Raw genomic sequence first — 25,118 nt, forward strand, 5'->3', positions numbered from 1 at the left:
CGTGGTAGTGCTGAAAAGCCCCAAAATAACTCCGCCTGGATGGGACAGTAAAGGGTGCCCAAAAAAGGGTGTTTTGCACCAAAAGGTGCTGCTGGGGCAGGAGGGATGCACAAGCTGCACCCCAAAGCCACTCGGGGTTTGGGGGCGGCTGTTGCCTGGGTGTAGGGCCCGCTGTGGGGGGCAAATCTGCGGGTGTTGTGTCGTTTGGGGGCTGGTGAGGTGATTCTTGGGGTCTCCCAATGCCCCCTGTTCCCTCTGGCTGGGCCCAACGGAGAAGCTGGAGCAGGCATGGAGTGAGGGAAAGGCTCCAGCCCCTTCCCCGGTGCCGAACCCGCTCGGCTTTATCCCAAAACCTCCCCAAGGAGCAGGGCAGCTGCACTGGGCGCATGCCAGCCCTGCTCGCTCCCTCCTGCTTCCTCCTGGAACATCCTCCCACTTGCCGCTGGTTTCAGCACTTTCCAAATCGGGGCTCAGCGCTGAACGCCGTTATTCTCTGACTGAGGTGCTGCGATCCCAGGTCACAGCCGGCCTCTGCCAGGAGCCACTGTGGATCTGACCGACTTCTGTCCCTTCAAATCACCCCGTGAAGCTCCCGGCTCTCTTTTTCCCCTTCCCTGCACATCTCTGGAGCATCCCGCCATTCTCTGCTACCGCTGCCCTGGCAACCGCCGCCCCAGCATCCTCCCTGGATCCGCCCCCCCAAAATCTCCCCCCAGAGCAAGCGCCAGAGGGGACTGGGGTGGCCTCAGCATTGCAGCGGGGAGCTTGTATTCAGCTCCCGAGAAAGGGGGCGACCCGGTGGTGGGTGTGGGGAGCCAGCGGTCCCTCCGCGCCGGTTCCTTGGAAATGGGTCATTCCTGGAGCTCGCTGGGAAACGGAGAAGAGGAGGGAAAGGAGCCAGCCGGGGTGATGTCCTGGCGCCGTCCCCGGAGGGATCAGTCCCTGTGCTGCTCACAGTGTAGGGTTTTGGCCACGGAGGTCACCTGATGCAGGAACTGCAGCCGAGCCCCTCCCAGGGGAATTGGGCACCTCCAATGTGAGGGTTCCCCCACCGCCCCACTGGCCTCCAGCCCTGGCTCCCGTTCCAGCACGAGCCTCTGCCCCCCGGCACCGTCACGGCAGCCCCCCAGCAGGACGCCCCCATTCCTGACAAACCCCTCTGGACTCACTCAGGCCTCTGGGTTTGGGGTCAGGGTCAGATCCCTTCTCAGGACCAGAGCACTCATCACCCGGGGAGGTGGCCCTCTCATGCTCCCGGTCCTCCTGCAGCCTGCGGGCAGAGGGGGATGAGGGTGGGTGAGCAGGGGCAGCTGGCTGGGGACCCCCAGGAGATGAGAACGTGGTGCTGTGGGCTCTGCCACAGTCTGGGGACACTGGTCTCATGGCAAGGGCTCCCGGGGCACCCTATTCCCCAATGAATCCATCCCCTGCCCCACACCAGCTCCCATGGGTGCCTTAGGAACCCCAGCTCTGCCAAATCCAGTGGGAACCTGCCTTTTGGTGCAGAACCCCCTGACCCAACCCCATCATTTCCCATGGCCACCCCTGCTGGGCCTGCCTGCCTCCCCCTGTCCCCATGCCCCCCACAGCCCCATGTCCCCCTGTCCCCATGCCCCCCATCCCCAGGGACTCACCGGTACTGGAAGGGTGCCACAGTGGCAGTGATGGGATGGCTGTGTGGGGGACCTGAGGAGAAGGTGATGGCCCCTGACCCAAACACGGGGCCCCTCCCCTGTGAGCCACCATGAGACTCATCCCCTGTCCCTGCTGTGGCTGTTCCGCTGCCCTTCCCAGGGGACCCTCCCAGCCGCCCCCCACCCCTGCCCTGTGCTAGGGGAGCTTTGGGCAGCTCGCTGGGCTCCCCCACCCTGCCTGCCCCTCTCCTCCCGCTGCCTGCTGCCTCTGGCCATTTCCCAGGGGACACCAGGGGTCTTGATGGGGCTTTCTGCCCACCATGAGTGGGAACACTGGGGCTTCCCTCCCTGCCCTCGGCCGGCTCACGGCTGGCAGCTTTGCCAGTGCCTTTGAGCTTGAGGGTCTTGGGACCAGGGGCTGGCACCTTCCCTGGCTGAGGGGACGGAGCCCTGTGGAGGACAGGGCACCCTGGGGTGCTCAGGGGGGCTGTGGCGTGCAGTTTGCCGTGGGCCATGGCACGGGGCACCGGGATGGCAGATTGGTAGTGGCTGCGGCCGGTGGAGTTGATGTTGGCTGTCCCCTTCATCCTGGTGAGGCAGCTGCTGGCAAGGCTGTGGAGGAAGAGGAGGGTTCATTACAGCCCAGCAGAGCGAGGGGGTGGGTGTGGGGGGGCAGCCACAGCCCCTCGGCTGCACCAGACCTTGATCTTTCTTCCTACTGGCCGTGGGTGCTCAATGTCCCCATCCTGGGAGGAGGCCACTCCACCCCATGCCCCAGGGTGAGGACACACATGATGTCCCCTGACAGGACCAGGGCATATGTGACATCCTCCCCCAGGGAGCCTGTGCAGCCCACCCCTGTGTCCCCAGGTCCCTAGAGCAGGTCCCTGCAGCAAGGACATAAAGGGACAGACCCTCACCAGTTGGGGCTGCACCACAGGCAGGATGGGGCCCTCTTGGCCACTCAAAAGTTTCTCCTAGTCCCGAAAACCACCTCCTGATCAACCAAGACTGTGCCCTGGCCCTCCAAGACCACCTCCCAGACATCTGAGGCCATCTCCTGGCCACCTAAAACCAACTCCTTGTCCCCTGAAACAATCTCCTGCCACGCAAGACCACCTTCTAGTGGCATGAGGACCAGCTCTGTGACCCCTTCTACTGGTGTCTGAGTCCCACCCCCACACTGGAGTGCCCTCCTCATCCCCAGTGTCCCCCCACATGGTGCCACCTGCCACATCTCTCCATGCTCTTGCTCTCATCTTGCTTGTCCTATGGTGACTTTCTATGTCACCACCCCTCAGGCAGCGCCCTGTGCCCCCCCCCCACCTTGCCTTGGTGTTTTTCTCCATGTGATAAGGATGGGGTCTCATCCCACCCAAAGCACCCACAGGCTTTGCCACCACCGGTGACAGGGATGTCAGCACAGTCACAGTGAGTGGAGAAGCTCATCACTCCTCACACCCACAGGATTTGCCTGGGCAGGCAGAGCAGAGCTCAGCAAGGAAATCAGCCATGGAACAAAGCTCCATCTCCAACTACCTCCTGCCTGCAGCTCTCCAGGAAAAAAACCTCAAAGAAAAAGGTTTTCTCCAGGGGATGGAATGATCTCTACAAAGATGGGGACCTGTGTCCCCACAGGCAGCAGGTGCCACATATCTCCCAGGACACACATTCCACATGTTGCTCCTGCATGGTTTCACTCAGCCTCCTTGAAGGCAAACCTCTGGGGAGGGGAAGCTTTTAGAGCATTCTGTGGGGACCATCAGCTCCAGGCTGGCCACCCCCCATGGTGAGGGTTCCTCTATCTGGTGCTGCCTTAGCGTTGGGTGGGTGCAGCGAGTGCATTGGAGGGTGTACTGGAGCCCCCCGAGGCTGTTCCTGGTGGGCTGGGGAATGCAGCATTCCAGGTACCCCCCCACACACCCACCTGCTCTTTCAAACCACCCAGCCGAGACACAGCTTCTCCAGAGCTGGAGGTAAGCTGTGGGGTGCAGGGAGATGGCTCCATCACCCCGATGGGAACAGCAACCCAGCCATAGCCACTGCATTTCCCGGCAGAGGGTGTTACATGAACAAAGCCCAAAAATGCCCCAAACCACCCTGTTTTGCCTCTTCCCCAACCTGAGCTGCCCCAAGCCCTGCTCCCCACAAGCTTTTGGGGGTCTGCAAGGACCAAACCATGCCCCACATTCTCCCCACCCTGGGATGGCCATGTCCCTGCCACAGGCAGCATTGGGGTGAATGCACTCAAATTCCCTTTTCCCAGAGCCACGTGAACTGGATCATTTGATCGTGGAGCCGTGGGTCACGGGGAGAGGGGCTGATGCAGCGGATGAGTTCAAGGAATCACAGCGCCAGTGCCAGCACCAGCCGGGAGCTACAAAGGTCTTTCCAAGGCAATTTCGATTAAGGGGCAGAGGAAACTGACACACACAGCTCTGGGCTTGCTCTCCCTGAAGCCTCTGAAACACTGGGAGAGATTTTTCTCTCTCCCCACATCCTGGCTGAGCCATCTCTGCCTCTGCTCGCCATGGTCACGGCCCTGAGCCACGGCAGAGGTGGGTGGAGGCAGTGCTGGGACAGGCACTGGGGGGCTCTGGGACAGATCCGTCCTCGAGTCACTGCGGGAGGTGGGATGGAGGCAGGAACGGGGGCTCTGCCACTCCCACGTGGGCACATAGATCCAGCTCGGGGGACCACCAGAGCCCCCAGGGCGGGGGCCTGTATTGGCACCAGCCCGCACCCAAGGGTGCTGCAACGTGGGCAGCAGGAGCCAGGCAGGGCTTTCCCTGTGCCAGTGGGATTCTCGCACCTACAAAGGTCACTCCCGGGAGCATGGAGGCCAGGGCTCAGCACCCAGCTGGACACCAGCTCATTTTTGGGAGCATAATGTTCTCAAATCAGCTGTGAATATCAGCAGAGAGCAGCTCCCCTCTGTCCCCCAGTCTGTTCCCAGGCTGTGCCCCACAACCCACACTTACAAACCCCAATTCTACACTTTTTCCCCCTCTCTTTAAGGCAGCCCCTGCCCTGAGAGTGCTGTGCCTGGAGACAGCAGTTCACAGCCTTGAGCTGCAAAACACCTTGTGCGAACACAAAGGAGGTGGACCTTCATAGAACTACAGAAAGGTTTGGGTTGGAAGGGACCTTACAGACCATCATCTCATTCCACCCCCTGCCATGGGCAGGGACACCTTCCACTAGCCCAGGTTGCTCCAAGCCCTGTCCAACCTGGCCTTGGACACTTCCAAGGTTAAGGGGAGCTTCCTCCCCATAGGTGCAAGGATGATGAAACCACCAGTTCCAAGTCACCCATTTCACCCCGAGGTCCCTCACACAAACACCTCCAGTTCCAGCAGCTGGTTCTGGTGGGTTTTCTCCTAACACAGAGGGACATCATCTGCCCCTCACTCTATAAAATCTGTCCCAAGCTCATCCTCAACCAACTCAGAGGCAAAATCTTCGTCTAGATTTATGGAGTGACCTTACCTTCCCAGCACCCACTGAGCACCACCAGCATGCAGCACTCCTCCAGCCCTGCCTGCTCCCTGGGCACGTGGCATGGGGGCTGTAACCAGGTTTTGTAGACTTTTTTTCCACTTTGGATTTCTCTCTTGTGGACACAACTTCCATTTCTCCCCCTCTGAGCCCACCAGCAATGCCACAGCTGCAGCAGAAGCCAAAGCTGCCACGCTGGCCACAAGAAAATCAATCCTCCTCTTGTGCTCACAGGGTTGAGGCTTCTCAGGAGATGCCAATGCCTGCTGCAAGCCAGGCTCGGAGCAGTCCTTTTCCCACCACACACACCTCAGGTGTCCCTGAGGATTCCGCTGTGCCTGGCTAAGCACTGCTGACCCCTCCTCAGGCTTCACCCTGCTCTAAAGATGCCATGGGCTTCCTGGGGATGGCTGAGGGGTGATGTGGATGCTGCCCCACTCCCCCAGACTGTGACACCAGCTGGACCCTCATGCTGGGGTCCCACGGCTGGGATGCCACCAAAGGGATAAGCCAAATCAACTCCTGTCACGTCCCTACTCCCCCCAGCAGCTCCAGGAGGAGCCACTCCTTTGCCCAGAAGGCCCCTACACATCCAGCATCAACCACCACAAACTAAAACCATTCCCGGGCAAGATTCAGCCCATTCTTGTTCCCAAAGAATTCTTCCTTTGCCTCAAGACTGATTTTACTCTATCCAAGCTTTGTCCCCAGGACTGGGTGCCTCTGGTATGTGCCCCGTGTGTGATGATGGCAGGGGAGTGGGCGAGAGCCCCATCACGCTGTGTCACGCTGGCATCCTGCTGCCTCTGCCCAGCTAAAGCAGGTCATGGCTTGACCCAGATAGACCCAGCAGCTCCTTCACAGTTAGCTCAAAAGGGAAACAACTTTCTCCTTCAACCCAGGAACAGCTCTCAGGAACCGGCTGCTGCTCCCCCTCCAGGTAACACAAGCACTGGGAACTTGCACCTGGTGCTTTAATTTGGGGACTTCCAGCTGCTGGGTGAGTTTTCGGTCCCATCACTTCCCTGGATACCAGCTTGGGATCACTGGGTCCTGTGGTAGTGGAAAGCAGCAGGTGCACACGAGGTATTTTAGTAGCAGGAGATATTTTGGAGCAGCCAAAGCAGTGCTGTGGGCAGCAGAGCCATGCCTGGGCATCAGGGCTGAGCCTCCTGGGCAGCCGGAGGTGCTCGTCTCCCAGCCAAGCAGAGGATACTCATCCCAGGCACCTCCAGAGCTCAGGCGTGGAGGTGAACTTCAGTTTTTAATCCCAGAGGCAAGGTGGGATTTGATCCCTTCAGATGATGCCTTACAGAGTTACGGGTGTTCACACCGAAGGAAAAGCCTTGGCTGAGCTGTGTCCTTCATCCCAGGAGAAACACAAGCCAGCACATCCCTAAAGGCATCTCCTTCAAAGAGGCATCTGTTGTGCCCGGAGCCTGAACTACTTCCTCGGCCTCGTGTCCAAATCCACCTCACACGTGTGATTTTAGCAGCCAGAAATGAACAGGGACCTGGAGCCTGGTCTCATTTCATGTCCCCATTTCCATGACCTAGCGGGGTCACTGGAGCATTCCCAGCACTGAAGCAGATCTGCTTTGGAGCCATCCATCACCTGAGCCGAGCTAGGACCAGCCTCCCGCCCTGCAGGGGCTACAATGAGTGGCTGAAGCCCCTGGCTCCACCACTGTGCCTTGGAGGGGTCCAATCACGGGGGCTCCCATGTTCCCAAGAGAACAGCGAATGGCTCTGCAAGCATTTTGCTCTCTATTTTGTAGCATTTTGGAGTGACTTTTATAAGCAAGACAAAAGTTGCTTCTCTCCTATCCCTCACAGCTTATATCCCTGTCAGGAGTGATATGCTGTCCCGTGTCCCAGGATAAATGTGGCAGGAGTCTGAGCATGGACACTGAGTGATGGAAAATGTCTTCAACCCTCCAGCCTCTGCTGGCATCTTGCTGCTGCTCTGTGCCTGTTTCCCCACCCTGACACAGCCTCTGGAAGGGGTAAGAGAGCTGAAACCAGGCTGGTAAATAGGAAAAAAGGAGGATGGATCCTTCCCTGGGTGTGCTGGGATGCAGAACAGCTCCATAAATTGGGAATCATCCTTGAGACACCCTTGGGACTGGCAGTACAGGAACACCAGGCGCTGCAGCACTGTGCCAGGTGTCCCCGAGGAGATGCTCAGGGGCTGCAAAGCATCCTTCATTTTTATGGGTGAGGGTGGAGGGGGCAGCCCAGGGTGAACCCCAGGGTGTGAGTGGCATGAGGAGCTGAGCTCCTGCCAAGGGACAGGTCCTGGTGCTGTGAAACAGCTGACCCCAAAGGCTGCTCCCTGCACCTTGCAGCCCTGTGCAGCATCCAGCCTCGAGCTGCCATCAGGGATGGCCACGCTCCAGCACAGCCTCCTCCCTGGCACGCTTAGGAAGGGTGACAAAGAAAAGACTCCTTGTGACACAAGGAACATAAAACTTTCCAAAGAGAAACAGAGGGAGCCGGGGCAGAAAGGGCCCTTCAGAAGAGAACAAGCTGCCGATTCAGCCACCAGGCCCAGCCCTCCAGCCCCCATGCCCCGGCCACGACCTGGCCTGCCCACCAGCCAATCTCATCGCCTGGGACATTGCCACCACCCGCATCGCTGGAGAAGTAGGCTGGGTCCTTCCCCAGGGAGGTCTTACTGCTCCCCTCTCCCAGCCCCTCCGGAGGGCAATGTCGGGCTGGCCAGTCCGATGGCCAGGCCGGGTGCAGACAGGTGGTTCTCCTGGGTGCAGGCAGCAGAAGGGCAGGCAGGTGGAAGCAGAGGCCAGCCAGACCCAGCTCTGCCTGTCCTGGATGTCTGTTCCCCCCCAGCACGATGCTGGGGGCTCTGGGAGCTGCTGGGAGATGGGCAGGGGCAGGCACTGAAGGACAGAAGTCAGCTGTTGTCCAAGCAGAGATCATAGAGAAATCACAGAATTGTCAGGTTGGAAAAGCCCTCCAAGATCATCAAGTCCAACTGCTAACCCAGCACTGCCATACCCATCTCTAAACCATGTCCCCAGGTGCCACATCCACACGTTTTTGGAACACTTTCAGGGATGCCCAGCCCGCAGCCACAGCACTAATCCCTGCTTTAGCCCCTCCGCAGCAATCCCATTAGCCACTTAGCCCACTTCAATAAAACCGGCTCTGAGCAAAGCTGAGCTCTGGGCTGGACCTGCTGCAGCAGCCGCTGCCACCGAGCCGCGGGTACGGCCGGGAGACCGAGCTCTGCTCCGACTGCGCTGTGCCCGGCACAAATTCTGCTGCAGGATGCGGCTGGGTGGTCTGGGGCTGGGACAGAGCCTGGGAGCCGTGCGGGGCTCTGTGCAAGGGGCTGTGTGAGGCTCTGTTGGAGGGACGGTATGAAGGGCTGGGCAAGGGTCCTCGACGCCCAAGGCTTCTCCCCGGGGATATCCCGGCCACACGGAGCCCGGTTCGCCGCGGCCCCTGCGTGTTCCCGCAGCCAGTCCCCACCTCGGGGTCTCTCACAGCCGTGCTTCCTGCCGGCGGGTGCGACACCTCCTAGGCCGGGGCCACGGGGGCCCGGGGCAGGTGTGTCCCCTCCGCCGGGTGGATATCGGGGGTGCCCGGCAGAGGCGGGGGCGGGGGGCAGCGGGGGTGTCCCCGGCCCCCGGCGCTGCGGACGTTCAGGAGACGCCGGTGCTGGACAGCTCCGCCTGCGGCACCGCCCCCCCGGTACCGCCCCCCGGGCCGGTGTCACCCCCCGCCCCGACCGGTGTCACCTCCACCCGGTACCGCATCCCGAGCCGCTGTCACCCTCCCCTCCGCCGGGTACCACCCCCTGAGAAGGTGTCACCCTTTTCCCCCGGACCGGTGTCACTCTCCTCGGTCCGGTACCGCCTCCCCCAGCCGGTGCAGCCCCCCCGGGACGAGTGTCCCGCCCTCGAGCCCGTGTCCGTCCCCTCCCCAACCCGGTGCCCACCGGGCCGGCAATGCCCGCACCGCCTATGGCCGGTGGTGCCTGTTCCCCTCGGGCCACCGCCGCCAGCCGGGGGCCAGCAGAGCGACTCCCCAGGGACCAGCCCAGCGCCGGGGGCCCCCGGCCTCCCGGCCCCTCGGCTGCCTGTCTGGGACGGAGCCATCTGTCCGGTGCCTGGTGCCATCTGTCCCCCAGCAGCGCTGCCTGTTATTTCCCGGTGTCCCGAGCACCCATAGGGAAAAGGGTTGGGCTGTTCTCCCGTGGGGTGACACACCACCGAACCCTCTCCAGATACCCCTGCAGTGAAGGGTCAGCTGGGAAGGTTTGGGTTGTGCCTGAGGGCCTCCCACTCTCCTCGGCCCTCCCGCTCACCCCGTGCTATGTGGCGAGAAGAGCCATAAAGCCGTCGGTAGCCCTGTGGACGCCTCCTCCAGCACACGAGCCACCACTGGACACGGCAGAGCCTGGGGTCTCTCCGGCATCCAGCACCACAGCCAAAATACAACTCCTATTGTGCATCCTGAGGGCTTCAAAACCTCCCAACACCACCCCAAAATCTTCCCAGAACCTCAGAGCTGCCACGGGGCCAAGGATCTCCCAGTGCCGGATCAAGCCCTGGGCCAGGAGCTGTCCCACAGCTCTGGTGACGTTCAGCTGAACACTTGTCTGGGCCAAAACTCCGTGGAGCCGGCTGCATCATTTATTTAGCCCTGTGTTCCCGCGGCATCACACACCTGGCCCTTTGCTCCCAAGAATTTTGAGCAAGACCAGATGTCACAGTGTCTGCATTCGCCGCCGCTGTGCGGAAACGGCCCCCCCGGTCCTCGACCCATGAAACCTGGAAGCCCCTGACGGATTTTGGCTTGGCTGCTGGGGTGGCGGGGAGAGGCAGCTGCACAGCAGGGCTGCAAAACACATTAACTCAGCAGATGCTGTCGCCTTCGCAGGCGTACGTGAGTGCTGGGTGGTCGGAATGGTCGAGGGGGCAGCTGGGCTTGTCCCCCCATCCTGGCACCAGCAACACATCCCCAGCACCCCCAGCGCTCCCTGGTGAGACCCTCACTGCCTGTTGGCTCCCTCCAACACTCGGCTCTCTCAACACACAGCAGGCAGAGCAGAGTCATGCGGGTACTTAAAAAGGCATTTTTTTTCCCCTAAAGCAGGTTAAGGATTTAAAAATGCCACTGGGAGCATAGGATGGTTATCACTAGGGACACAGCAACAAAGTGTGTCAGCAAAGTGGGAGGTTAAACCCCGAGAGCAGACACACAGAGCTGAGGACATGCCATCATCATAGCTGAGCTCCAAATTGGGGTGGTTTTAGATGCTGAATCTACTTTGGGTGATGAACCGAATGAATGAAAGTCAGCTCATGCATCCAATTCCAAATGGAACCCCTCAATCCCTGCCCTAGTGCTGGCCATTCCCACCACGGACCATTCCCACCATGAGCTAAACTGCCCTGGCTGGTCTTACCTGGCCAAGTGAGACGAGTCTCCCTTAATCCCTCCTGTAATAAATGAAGCCGCTCTTGCAGCCTGGACTCTTCCAGGGGGTTTTCCCCGAGAGCCCCACACACCCACTGGCACCCAAAGAGGGTTTCCCTTGGGATAACCAGGTATTTGCAATGGAAAGCAAAAGCCACAGGGAGCCCTTAATGGGATGAGTGGATTTTCCAGTGAGCTGTAAATCCTCAGTGGCTGTTGGCAAACACCTCCCTGCTCGCTCTGGAGGCGGCGGGGGGCGGGGGGGGGGATGTTGCAACAGTCACCACTCCAGAGGGATCCACATCCCCAGGGTTTATCAGAACAACTCCAAGTGTGTCCACGATGCCAATGTCCCAAGGGAGTTGAGGACTGTCACTTAATACATGAGGCTGGATGAGCTTGGCAGGGACTGGCAATGCCCTCCCTGGCCCCAATACCCCTCACCAGCCCCAGCACAGGGAGCAGCTCCAGTCCCACGACCCTCTTACACCTAAAGTTAAACCTCCTCCCTCCAAAGGATGCATCTGCAGGATGCCTGGCTTTCCCAGAGGGGAGCCCAAGCATCCCTCAAACATCCCTTCAGTATCCCTGAATTATCCCTTGAGCATCCTGCCGGCCCGCAGCGAGCAGCCCTGCCTTCCCTCGCCCACCCCACACTGCACATCCCCTGGCATGGACGCCCCAGCACGGGGTGAGGAGGGGTTGCAGAGCCCAGAGGGGCGAGGAGAAGGGAAGGCGGGGGAGAAGGAGTGGAGGAGAAGTCGTGACTTACCGCCCTGCCCTGCTCAGGGGGAGTTTCCGCTGCCGGAGGCGGCGCCGCCCGGCCGCATCCGCACGGGCCTTGAATGCGATCTGAGGATGAGAGCGGAGAACGAGCACAAACCCAGTTCCCCGAGCTTCCACCTCCGCTCCTCCACGAGAGCAGGGGAATCCAGGGAATTCAGGCAAACAGCGGGAGGCGTTAGCTCGAGCGCTGGCTCCCACTCCAGACCCGCTCCCCGCAGCACAGCTGAGACCTTCGGCACCCGATTGCCCCACGCCGGCGCTAAGAGGATGCCAGGACACCAGACCCACTGCCCCAGCCGGCCCCGGGCATGGGTGGCTTGTCCCCACCTGTCCCCTCCGCGGGCGATGCCTTGGGGCACTCCAATCCCCAGTGCCGGCAGGGTGGCAGCAGGGCAGGGGTCAGAGTGGCACCAGGACCTGCTGCTGAGCCCTTGAGGAAGGGGACTCGCAGGATGTGATCCCACAATGAAACTTATGGCAACCCAGCACCCAGATAGGGTGACCCGGAGCCCCTCATAAAAGTCCCGAGGGCAGGGATGGTGCCACAGGTGATTTGGGGCCGGGTTGGGGCATTGACCAGACAAGCTCAGAGAAGTGCACGGGGACCAAGTCCCACAGCCAGAGACAGCTTCACCCCAGCTCCTACCCCACCACGACCCCCTAGGACAGAGCAGAGCTTTGAACCCTCCCTGGGCCACTCATCCAGGACCTCCCCCCACCCTGGTTAATGAAAATCTTGCTCTCCCCAATTTTTGTAACTTCCTGTGATGGTGGTTGGGGTGCCACAAGCCAGAGGATCCTCCAGCCCCTCTCCCCCCAAGCACCTCCAGATCCAGGCGGTCAATCCACAGCAGTGCCCGATGTCCATAGCACCACCCCGACCCTGCAGCACAACTGGGCAAAGCTCATTAGAGGTCGCTTGCTAATGAGCAGGGCTCGGGTTGTGCCAGCAAATGCACCAGAGAAGCCACCAGAGCCTGCTGGGACAGGCTGATCTGTCACCTGGAGCATTTGAGGAGTTCCCACAGGTGTTGGCAATGTGCCACCTGCCTGCAGCCTGTGCCTCAGTTTCCCCATGCACTGCCACCAGCCTCGTCACCACCAGTGCCACTGACTGCCCCAGCAGGTCCTGGCTCGCCACAGAGCACTCCTGGGGCTGGCACTCCTCTGGCCTTGGTTAGGTCTTGGGGACTGATCCTGCCCAGCCAGGACGGGCTGGTGACATGAGCTGGGCTTTCCCTGGGGACACACAGGGCAGTGGGCAGAGCCAGTGTGGTCCCAGCTGCCCCCTCCCTGTCACTGCTGTTTTTCCCACTGCACAGGGCACAAAGGGCTGTGGGAGGACAGAGGGTGCTGCCCCTGCCCTGACTGCCACCAAATGGATGCCCTAGACAGGTGAGGGGGGACTGTCACCCATTTGCCAGCAGCAAGGCAGAGGAGGATCACATGGTGGGAACAAATGCTGAGGACTTCCATCCAACACTGATGTCCCCAGCCCAGGCTGATGACCAGGCACTTTGCTGGTGCTGGAGCATGCCAGACCTCCCCAGGAGCGCATGCAGGTGAGGGGACATCCGGCTTGGTCAGTGAGCAGAAGTGGCTCTGCAAGGGTCATGGGCAAGGAGAGGCACTCACCTCCCACAGTGCCCGCTCCAGCTCCACACGGACCCTGCTCCAGCCAGAAAGGAGGAGCATGTCCCCAAGGTTCTCACCTGGTAGCTGCCCTGGATGGTGGCACTGGGGACAGGACAGGGTGCTCTGGCCTGGTGGCACCATGTCCTGTCCCCACAGCGGTGCCAGCCTGCGCCGGGGGCTCCCGCCACCAGCCCAGCCAGGGCCCAGGGGGCTGCAGTGGCCCCACTAAGGTCAGGGTCCCAGCAGCCATGGGATCAGTGGCTGCACTCCAAGATCCAGCCCAGGAGCATCACCTGATCCCCCTGTCCACAGCCCAGGCCTTGCATCCCGCTCCAGGCCTGGGGCCCCGCTCCCATCCGCAGCCGGAAACACCTTTTTCCTGTCCGTGGGGCTGCAGCATGGGGGGGGGCAGCAGGAAAAAAAACCTCGTGTCCTGGCAGGTTATTTACATCCTGCTGCCAGTGGGGCCAGCCTGATTCCCTCCACGTCCCCACATGCACCCCAAGCTCTGCTCCAGCCCTGTCAGCCTCATCCCTGTTCCCATCCTATTCCTGTCCTCACCCCCATCTCATCCCATCCTGTCCCTATCCTCACCCCATCCCTATCCTCATCTCATATCTCATCTCATCTCATCTCATCTCTTCCCCACCCCTTCCCTATCCCCATCCCTGTCCCCATTCCGATCTTAGTTCCCATCCCAGTTCTCATCCCTATCCTTTCTTCACTCTCATTCCTCTCCTCAAAGCCAACCCCCTCTCAACACAGCAAGACTGGAGACCCCTTTTACCAGAAGGAGGATGCCAAATCCTGCCTTGGGGATACCATTCTCCTCCCAGTGAGCGCCAGAGCTCACTCAGTCCCATGCTCCCCATCCCAGCCTGTTTTCCCTCTCCCTGGCCTTTCAGAGACAGCTCCTGTGCCGGGCTGTGTGACACGTCCACGTCCCAGGAGCCTTCTGTCTCATCCAGTCCTAGGAAAACGTTGGGGGGAAACTGAGGCACGGGGCTGGCAGGGCTGGGAGCGACCCGAGGCCAGGTCCAGGGCCAGGGGCACTGCCGGGACATGTGCGGGCAGCCCCTGCCCCCCCCGAGGCGCGGGAGCCCTGCACCCCCGGCACGGGCACTTACTCAGCGCCTGCGAAATGACTCAGCCAGGATCCGGCCGGGCCAGCCGGGATTTCCTGACTCAGCTCCCCCGGCTGTGAAAATGGGGGGGTCCAGCCCCTCCTTCCAACACCACAGACACCAACACACGCTGCTGCGGGGGGCGGGGAGCGCCCCCACCCCTGTGACCCCCTTGGGAGCACACGGACCCTCTCCGGCACCGGGGATAATGGCACGGCAGCGACGGCAAAGCCTCGGGGAACGCAGGCAGCACCCCAAAAACCCATGGGCAACCCCTGCCTGCACGGGGTCTCGCCCGCTCTGGGCAGTCGCGGGTATCCAGCAGGGCCGGCTGCAGGCCTGGCATCCCGGCACACCCAGACTCCCTGGCTCCCCTCCCAGTTGTTTTTTTCCTAGGTGAAATCCAGGAAAAGAGTCGTCCTGGCACATGCACTCGGCGGGTCTTCTCCGCTTCCCTCGCACAGGGTGACGGCACCTCCGCGTCCCATGGGGGCACGGCCTGAGATGAAGTCGTCTCAAAGTTCTCCCTCTGTCCTGCCCCATCGCGGTTTGGCTGCAACATTCCCAGCTCCAAGGAGTGTGGGGATGGCTCCTTCACCCCAGGTGGTGGAGGATCCCCATGGGAAGCACCCATGGATGCCTACAGCCTGGAAGCACCTTCCCATGTCAAAAATGAGGGCAGATGCCATGATCTACCAGCACCGACCCGCTCTGCCTGTGCGGAAAGCAGGACACACATTTTCGACAGTCCCCGTGCCTCAGTTTCCCCCGTCACCCTTTGTTGGCCATTCTGTGCTCCCCAGGACTGAACTGGGGAGGCACCACAGCGTCTTCCTGCAGCCCTCCTCTGCCGGGGACAGGAATTGGGGGTGTCCAGGGGACACCGCGGGCACTGGGACACAGGAATTTGCCAGCCCGGTCACGCTGCAGCTCCCACTGCTTGAAACAGGGTCTCTGCAGAGAGGTGGGGACATTGGGGGGGACAGGAGAGGGGACGCGGAGCTGCCCCGAGTGTCAGGCTGTGCCAACCCCTACAGCTGCTGCCTGTGCTCCCCGGACACTGCCAGCATGTCTCTCGTGTCACCGCTGTTCCCCACAGCATGACCCCATCACCTCGGTCCTCAACAGGGTGTTCCCCATCATCTGCAGTCCCCACCGTGTCTAGCCGGCCCCCGACGGGGCGTCCTCCATCGCCACCCGTTGTCCCCTCTGTCAACGCCGATCCCCGCAGGATGACCCAGCTGACGTGTCCCCGAATGTCACCACCAGTCCCTGTCGGGGTGTTCCATATCAGAGCCTGTCTCCACCGGGGTGCCCCTTGTGCCTTCCCGGGCCACCACGCAGGATGTCCCTCATCACCCCCGCTCCCACCGGGGTGTCTCCCGAGTCTCCCCGCTCCCACGGGGAAGTGCCCCACGGCCCCGATCCCGGTGCCCCGCTCACCGCTCGCTGCGCCCCGTCCCGCGCGGCCCCGCGGGCAGCGCCCGGAGCCGCCGCCGCTCGCGGAGTGACAGCGCGGCCGGGGACCCGCGCGGGCCGGCCCGGCGGCCGGGGGAGGAGTCGCGCAGGCCCGTGCCCGGCCCCGCCGCTCCGGCCGCCCGGGGTGCCCGCCCCGGCCCGCAGCCCCCGGCCCCCGGTTCCCCGGCCCGGACAGGCGGGTGCGGGGCCGCCCCAGCCCCGCTCGGTCCCTGGGGACGGCCCCGCCCGGTCCCCGCTGCCCCCGGTGCCGCTCGGCTGCCGAGACGCGGCACCTGGAACCGGCACCGGAGCCTGAGCCGGGGAAACCCCATGGACACCCCCCCCCCCAGTCCCCCACGGAACATCCCCTCCTCGGATTTCTCATGGATCCCACATGGACGCCCTGACCCCGTGGATCCCCCACGGATCCCTCTCTATAGCCCTCCTCGGCTCTCCTCGGATGTCCCCACGAGCCCCCTCGGTGGGTTATCCCTGATCCCCTCCCCACGGATCCTGACACTGCCGCCCCCAAGCACCCCTCCGGAGCCCCCATGGACTCCCCCCACGAATTTCTCATGGACCCCCCTCCATCCACCCCCACCTCACCCCCACCTCCCCCTTCCCCAGATCCCCCAGCATGGATCTCTCCCTCTATCCCACCCTGACTCCCCTGCTGGATCTTGCCCCACCTCACCCCCGGCTCTGGATCTCCTCCCCATGGATCTCGACCCGCTCTGGATCCCCCGTATATTTCCCCGGATCCCACATGGATCCCCCACCCCTGGACACACCTGCCCGCGCTGGATCTTCCAACGGACCTGTATCTATATCCTTCCTCGAGGTCCCCCTGGATCTTCCCACGGACCCCTGTGCTGGGTCTCCCCCTCCCATCCTCTCCCCATGGAGCCCGACATGAGCCCTGCAATGGATCCCGTCTTGGATCCCTATTGACCCTCCTGTCCAGGGATGCCCCGCCATGAATTCCCTTGATCCATGGATTCCCAGTCTCTGGATTCTGCCGCCCCCCCCCTCCCCCGACCCCACATGGATCCCCGCCCACAGATCCTCCTAGATACTTCGCCTCAACGAATTCCTCCCATCCCGATTTCCCCCAGATCTCTCTTGATCGTGCCCAACTCATGGATTCCTCCCTCCTCCTGAATTCTCTCTGGAACCCCCATAGGTCCCTCATAGATCCCCCTACATGCCTGTAACATGTATCCCATCCCACGTCCCCTCCATCCCCCCGTCATGGATCCCCCACCCATGGATCCACCCCATAGATGCCCCTCCATTCCCCACCCATGGATCCCCGATGGATCCCACCCATAGATTTCTCTTCATCCCCCACCCATGGATCCCCGAGGGATCTCCCCATAGATCCCCTTCATTCCCCACCCATGGATCTCCTCATGGGCCTCCTCCATCCCCCCATCCATGGATCCCCGACGGATTCCCCCATGGATCCCCTCCACTCCCATCCCTGGATTCCCCGCCTCTCCGTTCCCCGCTCCCGGCACCGCCCCGCGCCCGCCCCCGGCGCGGCCCCGCCCCCGGCCCGGCCCCGCTCCGGCCCCGGCGCGGCGATGGCGGCCCCAGTGCAGGACGCGGCCCCGGTGCGGGACAGGGCCCCGGTGCGGGACGCGGCCTCCGCCAGCAGCGCGGGCCCGTGGTCGCTGCGGCACCTGCACCTGGACCTGCGCGTGTCCTTCGCGGCCGCGGGCGCGGGGCGGCTGCGCGGGCGAGCGCGGCTGGAGCTGCGGTGCGAGCGGGACGCGGGCGGGCCGGAGCTGCGGCTGGACGCGCACCCCGCGCTGGCCGTGAGCCGCGCCGCGCTGCTGCCGCCGCCGGGCGGGCCCGGGGACCCGGCCGGGCAGGCGCTGCCCGTGGAGAGCCGGCCCTTCGCCAGCTATGGCAGCGCCCTGCACATCACCCTGCCCCAGGCGCCCCGTGCCGGGCAGCTGCTCACCCTCATCATCGACTACGAGGCGGGCGAGGGGCCCGGGGTGAGCGGTGGGACACCGGGGGGACAGCGGGCCCGGGAGGGCGCGGGAGGACACCTGGGAGACACCGGGCCCGGGATGGGCGGGGGACACTGGGGGACATCGGGCCCGGGGAGGGAGGAGGGGGGCGAGGAAGTACCGAGCCCGAGGGGTGACCGGGTGAATGGAAGGGACGCCGGGCCCGGTGAGACACAAGGACCGGGAGAACACTGGGTGTGGATTGGGGGCCACCAGACCCGGGGGGAGCTGCGGGGGTAACCAGGGGACACCAGGCCTGGGGTGGGCAGAGCACCCCCGGGTGAGGAGCCCCTCCCCAGCTCCCTGTTCAGGGAGCAGCTGTGGTCAAGCAGCCCCTCACTGGGGTCTTGTTCCTTCCCCAGGTGTGCTGGCTGTCCCCTGAGCAGACGGCGGGGAAGCAGAAGCCCTACATGTACACACAGGGCCAGGCCGTCCTCAACAGGTCCTTCTTCCCCTGCTTTGACACCCCCTCAGTCAAGTTCACCTACTCAGCCACTGTGAAGGTAAGCAGAGCCCCAGGAGCTGCCCCAGCCATTCTCTCCCACCCCGTGGGTGCAAAACCCTCCATGAGTACAAAGTTTGCTGGGAAAGAAAGTCCAGAGGAGGCCATGGAGATGATCCAAGGGCTGGAGCACCTCTGCTCTGGAGCCAGGCTGGGAGAGCTGCGGGTGCTCACCTGGAGAAGAGAAGGCTCCAAGGAGACCTGTGAGCCCCTTTCAGTGCTTAAAGGGGCTCCAAGAGAGCTGGAGAGGGACTTTGGACAAGGATCTGGAGTGATGGGACAAGGAGCAATGGCTTTCCACTGCCAGAGGGCAGGGATTGCAGTGCTGGTGCCCGGGAGCGGGTGCATGCGCTGGCCTGGCTGTCCTGCCCAGAGCTCCTGGCATTTGTAGCAGGAGGAGCTGAGTTTGGGGGGAAACAGCTGGAGGAGGGTGGTGATGCTGGGCCATGCTGTGTCCTGGTGGCAGTTCTGGGGCTGCCAAACTTCCAGGAAGGAGCAGCTGCTAATCCCCAAAGATGGCACTAAATAATCCAGACTCCCCCCTTGTCTGCGTGTGGGCACCGGCACTGGGCCGCCGCGGCGTGCCAGCCTGCTGGGGGCAAGGGGAGCTGCTTACTGGTGTGACACCAAGCTGGTGCCAGTGGCACATGGTGGCATCAGCTGGTGATGCCGGGATTGATTTATTTTGCTTTCCCAGGAGATGGGGCTGTTACTGAGCTCTGGAGTGATGCTCTGTACCAAGGAAACCGTATTCCCTGGGGCACCACAGGGCCCACTCTGTTTGGGATGGGGACACTGGATCAGTCTCTCTGGGCTCAGCCCAGGCTGGTGGATTGGCCATGGGTTCAGCGTTGGCTTGGGAACAGGAAAAATGAGTTGTTGTGCAAGAATTGGGAGGGGAGCCAGTGGCTGAGGGATCTGCATCCTCTGCCCTTCCACACCTGCAGCTCCAGCATTTCCTTATCTCCTGGTAGCTCCAGGAGCACCTGGGGCAGCTCCAGGTATCCTAGTATTGCAGAGATGCAACTGGGATCCCGAGTGGGAGCTCGGGGTGTTGCTGCTCTGCTCTCCTCCCCACAGCCTGCAGTGCCCACGGCCCCGGCACCTTCAGGCTGGGATGCATTTGCCATCAGACACTGTGGCGTCCCAGCTGGCTTAGCTGGCCTCCCATTGTGTACACCATGGATCTAATGCATGTTTTTATCCACATGTTCAGGTCCCTGAGGGCTTCATGGCTGTGATGAGTGCCACGAGCTGGGAGAAGCAGAAGGACAACACTTTTGTATTCAAGATGTCCCAGCCAATCCCCTCCTACCTGATTGCTCTGGTTGTTGGGGACATTGTGTCTGCTGATGTTGGCCCAAGGTAAGGGGCTCAGGAAGGTTCCAGAGCTGTGGGAGCTGCATGGTGAAGCTCCTGTGGCAGCCACCTCCTGCCTCTCCCTGCTCCACAGGGCTCTGGAGAGCAGAGACACTGTCACAGTCAGTCCCTGTCTGTGTCACCAGGTTGCGGGCTCATGGGATGAGGGTCCTTCTCGAATTGGAGAGTGAGAAGGAGCCTTGGTGCTGTGTCCCCTCACCTTCAGGAGGGTCCCTAGCTCTGCTCATGTCACCCCTCATGTGAATGAGGGCAGTGGGTCCCTGTGCACGGAGGGTCCCACATTTCCTCACAGACTGGTGCTTTCTTGAGTTCTTGGCTGCCACTGCAGCCATATAAAAGCCCTTTGACATTCAGACAAGGAAAGAAATCACAGAAGTTTGCACTATTGGCCTCTTTAGATGCCTTATCAGCAGGGTTTTATTTTACTGTGGAATAAACCTGTGCAATTTCTGTCTGATGAGGCAACAAGGTGAAAGTTCCCTAATGGTTAAACTTCTCTGTGCTTGGCCAGGAGCCGCGTCTGGGCCGAGCCCTGCCTGATCGAGGCTGCCAAGAAGGAGTACGATGGGGTGATTGAGGAGTTCCTGGTGGTTGGAGAGAAACTCTTTGGACCTTATGTTTGGGGCAGGTATGGCTGGAAGGTTCCTGAAGGATCTGGTTCCCCAGGGGCAGGGAGAGAGTTTCCTTCCGTCCCCAGCCCCATCTGCAGGAGGAGTGGGGTCTGAGCCCAGCCTTCCCTGGCAGGTACGACATCCTGTTCATGCCGCCCTCCTTCCCCTTTGGCGGCATGGAGAACCCCTGCCTCACCTTCGTCACGCCGTGCCTGCTGGCCGGGGACCGCTCCTTGGTGGACGTCATCATCCACGAGATCTCCCACAGCTGGTTTGGCAACTTGGTCACCAATGCCACGTGGGGCGAGTTCTGGCTGAACGAGGGCTTCACCATGTACGCCCAGAGGCGCATCTCCACCGAGGTCTACGGTGCGTGGCCGTGCCTGGCTGTGGGGTGCTGAGCCCTTGCACGGGTGCTGAGCCCTCTGTGGGTCTGGGGTCTGTGTCCCACAGCTCAGCGCATCCCTGCGAGTGCCGGTGGGGATGGAGCTGGCGCTGCATCTCAGAAGAGGTGAAGGGCAGCAACTGCAAGGCCCTGTGGGGTTCTGTAAACTGAAAAAGAGTAGGTTTAGATTAGATACTGTGAGTTTGGGGAGGCACTGGCACAGGTTGCTCAGAGAAGCTGTGGCTGCCCCATCTCTGGAAATGTCCAAGGCCAGGTTGGATGGGGCTCGGAGCCACCTGGCCTAGTGGAAGGTGTCCCTGCTCATGGCAGAGGGTAGAACAGGATGATGTGTAATTTTCCTTCTAGCCCAAACCAGTCTGTGATTTCTGGTAGCCTTTGCTCTGAGATGGAACCCCTGCCAGGAATCTGGGCACTGCCCTTGGCCAGCCTCATCTTCCTCACCCTTCTGCAGCTCTCCCCTGGATACACAGTCCTGTCCAGAAGCTTGTGTTCTCCCAGCACCATTTACTGCATCCATACGAATTGAAGTGGCTCTAAAAATCTCTCGCTGTCCGGGGCTGGGTTGCCCATGCCTCCCTGCAGCTCTGCCATCCCAACTCCACTTGTGTTGGTTCCCTGCTCTCCCAGCTCTGATGCCGTTGCTGTTCCTCTCCCGTCGCAGCGCCCGCTGTGCCCGCAGTGTGCAGGGGTCTGGCCGGGCTCCCCGAACGCCTCCGCTTGTCTCTGCCCAGGTTTGCCCTACACCTGCCTGGAGGCTGCCACGGGAAGGGCCCTCCTGCGCCAGCACATGGACGCCACGGGGGAGGGCCACCCGCTCAACAAGCTGCGGGTGGTGATCGAGCCAGGTCTGTGGGGTGTCCCTGGGCTCCAGGGGAGCGGGACAGTGGCGGGCGGGCTGGGGGGAGTTGGGCTGTCCCATGGCTGGCAGTAACACCAGCACGGGTGATGGACCCGGGAGAGACGCTGGCTGCAGGAGGGATGGGATGGGCTGCGCCCAGCACAGAAGGGGGAATCTCGGTGCACACGAGGGCTGTCTTGTTTTGCAGGTGGGCAGGGGGTTTCTGAGGGTTTTGCCTTTTTCTAGGTGTCAATCCTGATGACACGTACAATGAAACGCCCTATGAGAAGGGGTACTGCTTCGTTAGCTACTTGGCTCATCTTGTGGGCAATCAGAGCAAGTTTGATGCCTTCCTCCAGGTGAGTGTGAGCTGCAAAGTTATCCAAAATGCCATGGCAGGAGGCTGGGGCACAGCAGCACCCTGGGAAGGACAGGATGAGAAGGTGGCTGGGGAGAGGAAGAAGAGGTGGGAAACAGGAATGTTAATAGGGAAATAAGATGAGGGCACAGCATAGCCTTGTGCTAGCAGCAGGTGCTGGGAATGTTGAGGGGTATCCCTGGGGATGCAGGGGGCTGGGCAGCCCCTGTAGGGAACAGGGGCTGGAATGGGTTCCCCCATGAGCTGGAGCACACAGAGGGCTGGGCAGCACTGCTGGGGTGACAGCGTCTGGCACCAGCTCCATCCGTCCCCGCAGGCCTACGTGAACAGGTTCAAGTTCCAGAGCATCACTGCAGATGACACCCTCGGGTTCTTCCTGGAGTACTTCCCGGAGCTGAAGGAGAAAGGCGTGGACTCCATCCCAGGTCAGCACAGCACCATCCTGGCCAGGGAACAGGGGCTGCCACTTCACAGCCCCGCACCCACAGGTGTCAGAGCCACCCATATCCCCCGGAGCCTTTGCACATTGGTTTGTGTGTTTTACTGGAGATGCTGCTGCTGCTGGCCCGGCTCTGTCGGAGGAGGCACGGCAGTGGCCAGCTGGGATCAGGCCCAGGCTTGGGCACGTGCTGGCTCAGCCTGATTTTTTTCCATCCAAACCCAGTCCCTGCTCTGCACTTGGGTGCTGTTTCATAGGGTGTCCATGACTCAGCCTGGTGAGTCTGGTGAGCACTGGGATCAGGCCCAGCCAGCACTCTGGGCTTGGCCCAGCCTTGCAGGAGATCCAGGCTTGGCAGGAGCTTTCCCTGCTGGAGCCAGCTCATCCCGCTGAGCGGGTGGCGGTGGGGCTGCTGCCCACAAGCACACCCTGAACCTGTGTGTCTGAACGGCCTCACCCCATTAGTTTGTGGTGGTCACTGTCCTTGGGCAGGTTTGGTGGCACTGGGAGAAGGCAGTGGGAGGTCTGGGCAGCAGCACCTGGTGTGGGGCTCAGGGATCTGCTCCCAGCTCTCCCTCCTGCCTCGCTGCAGGGTTTGAGTTTGACCGCTGGCTGAACACGCCGGGCTGGCCGCCCTACCTGCCTGACCTGTCACCGGGGCAGCAGCTGATGAGACCAGCAGATGAGCTGGCAGAGCTCTGGGCAGCCGACGGCTTGAACATGGAGGCGATCGAAGCCGTGGACATCACGGGCTGGAGGACGTACCAGCTGGTCTATTTCCTGGATCAGGTCCTGCAGAAATCCCCTCTGCCTGAAGGTGAGTGCCAGGTCACTCCCAGGGCTCTGGTGCCCAGAGGAGACACAGGGTGACATGCCCCAGTCCAGCCAGTTGGCTGGGGACCTGAGGGCACATCAGGGGGACACACGGGTGTGTGCCCATCAGCCCCTCTCTGTGGGTCCTGGTGCCAGGGAGGCCTTGGTCAGTGTGGTGGGGGATGGAGAGCCAGGGGAAGCATGTCCCTGGATTTATGGGAACATGTGCAGTCCTGCTGTCCCCAGGCTGGCTCTGCTGGGCTGTTGTGTCCCCATGTCACTGCCACTCTCCTTGCCCTCTTTGCTGAGGAATCTCCCCCCACTTTGTGCTGGCACCTCAAGCCACCAGCACGTGGCCCTGCAGGGCTGCCCAGCCTGGAAGGCCCAACACAGGCACCGTCCTGCCCAGAGCCAGCAAGTACCTGGGGTGCTCCAGAGCTGGGGGTGGAGGGTGCTTGGGCAGGGGCCAGGGCTGACCCAAGGCTGGGAGGATCCCAGAGAATTCGCAGCACAGCTGGGATGGACTCACAGGGTTCTCTGGGAGCAAGGGCTGGGAGCTGGGTCACAGCCCCTGGGGGATGGTGACCACTCCCCTCTCACAGGCAATGTGAAAAGGCTCAGCAAGATGTACCCCAAGATCTCCGCGTCCCAGAACGCTGAGCTGCGACTGCGCTGGTGCCAGATCGTCCTCAAGAACAACCTGGAGGCAGAGTACAGCAAAGTCAAGGACTTCCTGCACAGCCAGGTTTGTCCCTGAGCAGTGGTGGCTGTGCCCAGCAGCATGCCAGTGGGGAGGGAAGGGCATGGGGCACAGGGCCTTCAGTGCCAGAGAGACAGGGGTTCGCTCTTGCTTTTGATAATCCCACAGGATGGTTTGGGTTGGAAGGGACCTTAAAGCTCATCTTATTCCACCCCCTGCCATGGGCAGGGACACCTTCCACTAGACCAGGTTGCTCCAAGCCCCTTCCAACTTGGCCTTGAACACTTCCAGGGATGTGCCAGGGCCTCACCACCCTCACAGGGAAGAATTTCTTCTCAATATCCCATCTAACCCTGCCCTCTGGCAGTGGGAAGCCATTCCCCCTTGTGCTGTCACTCCAAAGTCCCTCTCCAGCTCTCTTGGCATCGGAAGGGCCTCTAAGGTCTCCTTGGAGCCTTTTCTTCTCCAGGTGAACACCCCCAGCTCTCCCAGCCTGGCTCCAGAGCAGAGAGGCTCCAGCCCTCGGAGCATCTCCATGGACTCCTCTGGACCTGCTCTGTCCATGTGCTGGAGACTCCCAAGCTGGATGCAGTGCTCCAGTGTTGGGGTCTTACGGGAGCAGAGGAGAGGGCAGAATCTCCCCCTCACCCGCTGCCCCCACTACTGGGGATGAGCCTAGGACACAGTTGGCTTTCCAGGCTGGGAGAGCACATGGCCAGGTCATGTCCAATTTGTCACCTAAGTCCTTCTCTGAAGGGCTGCTCTCCATCCCTCCATCCATCCTGTACAGACCCAGGTGCAGGACCCTGCACTTGGCCTTGTTGAACTTCATGAACTTAATCAGGGTCTGCTCCTTCTCCAAGGTCCAGGTGTTCTCCCCTCTCCAGGTGCTGCAGTGCCAAGGGCTGCCCACGGCAACATGCCCCAGCCTGTGCCATTCCCATGTGCTCTGTGCCTGGCTAAGAGCAGGGCGATGCTGGAGGCATCATGCTGGGGACGGGGAATGGGGGGCGTCGCCGCTGGGGCCGGGCGGAGTCTGGGCGGTGACCCGCTGTGTCTCCGCAGGGCAAGCAGAAGTACACGCTGCCCCTGTACCGCGCCATGTGGGGCGGCTCCGAGGCCACACGGGCCCTGGCCATGGAGACCTTCTCTGCCACGGCCCCCCAGCTCCACGTCAACGTCCAGAACTACGTCAAGAAGATCCTGGGCTTGGCGGAAGCTGAGGCGTGAGGCAGCCCGGGCTCTGCTCCCTCCGCCGGTGCTCCTGCTGGCAGGACCTCGGTGCGTCCCTCGCACTGCACATTTCCTTATTAAAATGTGTAATTTTTTCTCTGTGTTTTTCCTGTTCCCAGTGAGCCACGGGCCACCTTAGAGTGACTCCCTGCCCCGCTGCCAGCCCTGCTCTGAGCACTCCTGGTGGTGCTGGCACTGGTGGGATGGGCTTGG

General features: G+C 61.8%; 2 protein-coding genes across 6 annotated transcripts in view; one reads left to right on the forward strand and one right to left on the reverse strand.

Annotated features, from left to right (window-relative positions):
• The window catches only part of NAV1 (neuron navigator 1), a 74,305-nt gene extending 58,688 nt beyond the window's left edge, over positions 1-15,617 (reverse strand). For all 5 annotated transcript variants that reach the window (XM_032132917.1, XM_032132915.1, XM_032132918.1 and 2 more), the window contains exons 1-3: positions 15,569-15,617; positions 1,635-2,246; positions 1,170-1,270 (exon numbers count right to left, since the gene is read on the reverse strand). In XM_032132917.1, coding sequence (XP_031988808.1) covers positions 1,170-1,270; positions 1,635-2,221 — 688 coding nt within the window. In that variant the 5' untranslated portion in view covers positions 2,222-2,246; positions 15,569-15,617. The remainder of the gene's footprint in view (positions 1-1,169; positions 1,271-1,634; positions 2,247-15,568) is intronic.
• Positions 15,618-17,152: 1,535 nt separating this feature from the next.
• On the forward strand, positions 17,153-25,000 carry RNPEP (arginyl aminopeptidase). The gene is made up of 11 exons (XM_032133010.1): positions 17,153-17,589; positions 17,967-18,107; positions 19,323-19,471; positions 19,998-20,114; positions 20,231-20,466; positions 21,235-21,348; positions 21,588-21,700; positions 22,037-22,145; positions 22,752-22,976; positions 23,575-23,717; positions 24,738-25,000. Exons 1-11 carry the CDS (start codon positions 17,170-17,172, stop codon positions 24,900-24,902), a joined length of 1,932 nt encoding a protein of 643 aa, XP_031988901.1. The 5' UTR covers positions 17,153-17,169; the 3' UTR covers positions 24,903-25,000.
• The last annotated feature ends 118 nt before the right edge of the window (positions 25,001-25,118 follow it).

This window comes from Corvus moneduloides, chromosome 24 (assembly GCF_009650955.1).
Source record: "Corvus moneduloides isolate bCorMon1 chromosome 24, bCorMon1.pri, whole genome shotgun sequence".
Lineage (NCBI taxonomy): Eukaryota > Metazoa > Chordata > Aves > Passeriformes > Corvidae > Corvus > Corvus moneduloides.

Coding starts and splice junctions, on each gene's coding strand:
- RNPEP (XM_032133010.1), top strand. CDS start 17,170: ATGGCGGCCCCAGTGCAGGACGCGGCCCCGGTGCGGGACAGGGCCCCG. Junction 20,467..21,234: donor CATCTCCACCGAGGTCTACG/GTGCGTGGCCGT, acceptor GTCTCTGCCCAG/GTTTGCCCTACACCTGCCTG. Junction 23,718..24,737: donor AGGACTTCCTGCACAGCCAG/GTTTGTCCCTGA, acceptor GTGTCTCCGCAG/GGCAAGCAGAAGTACACGCT.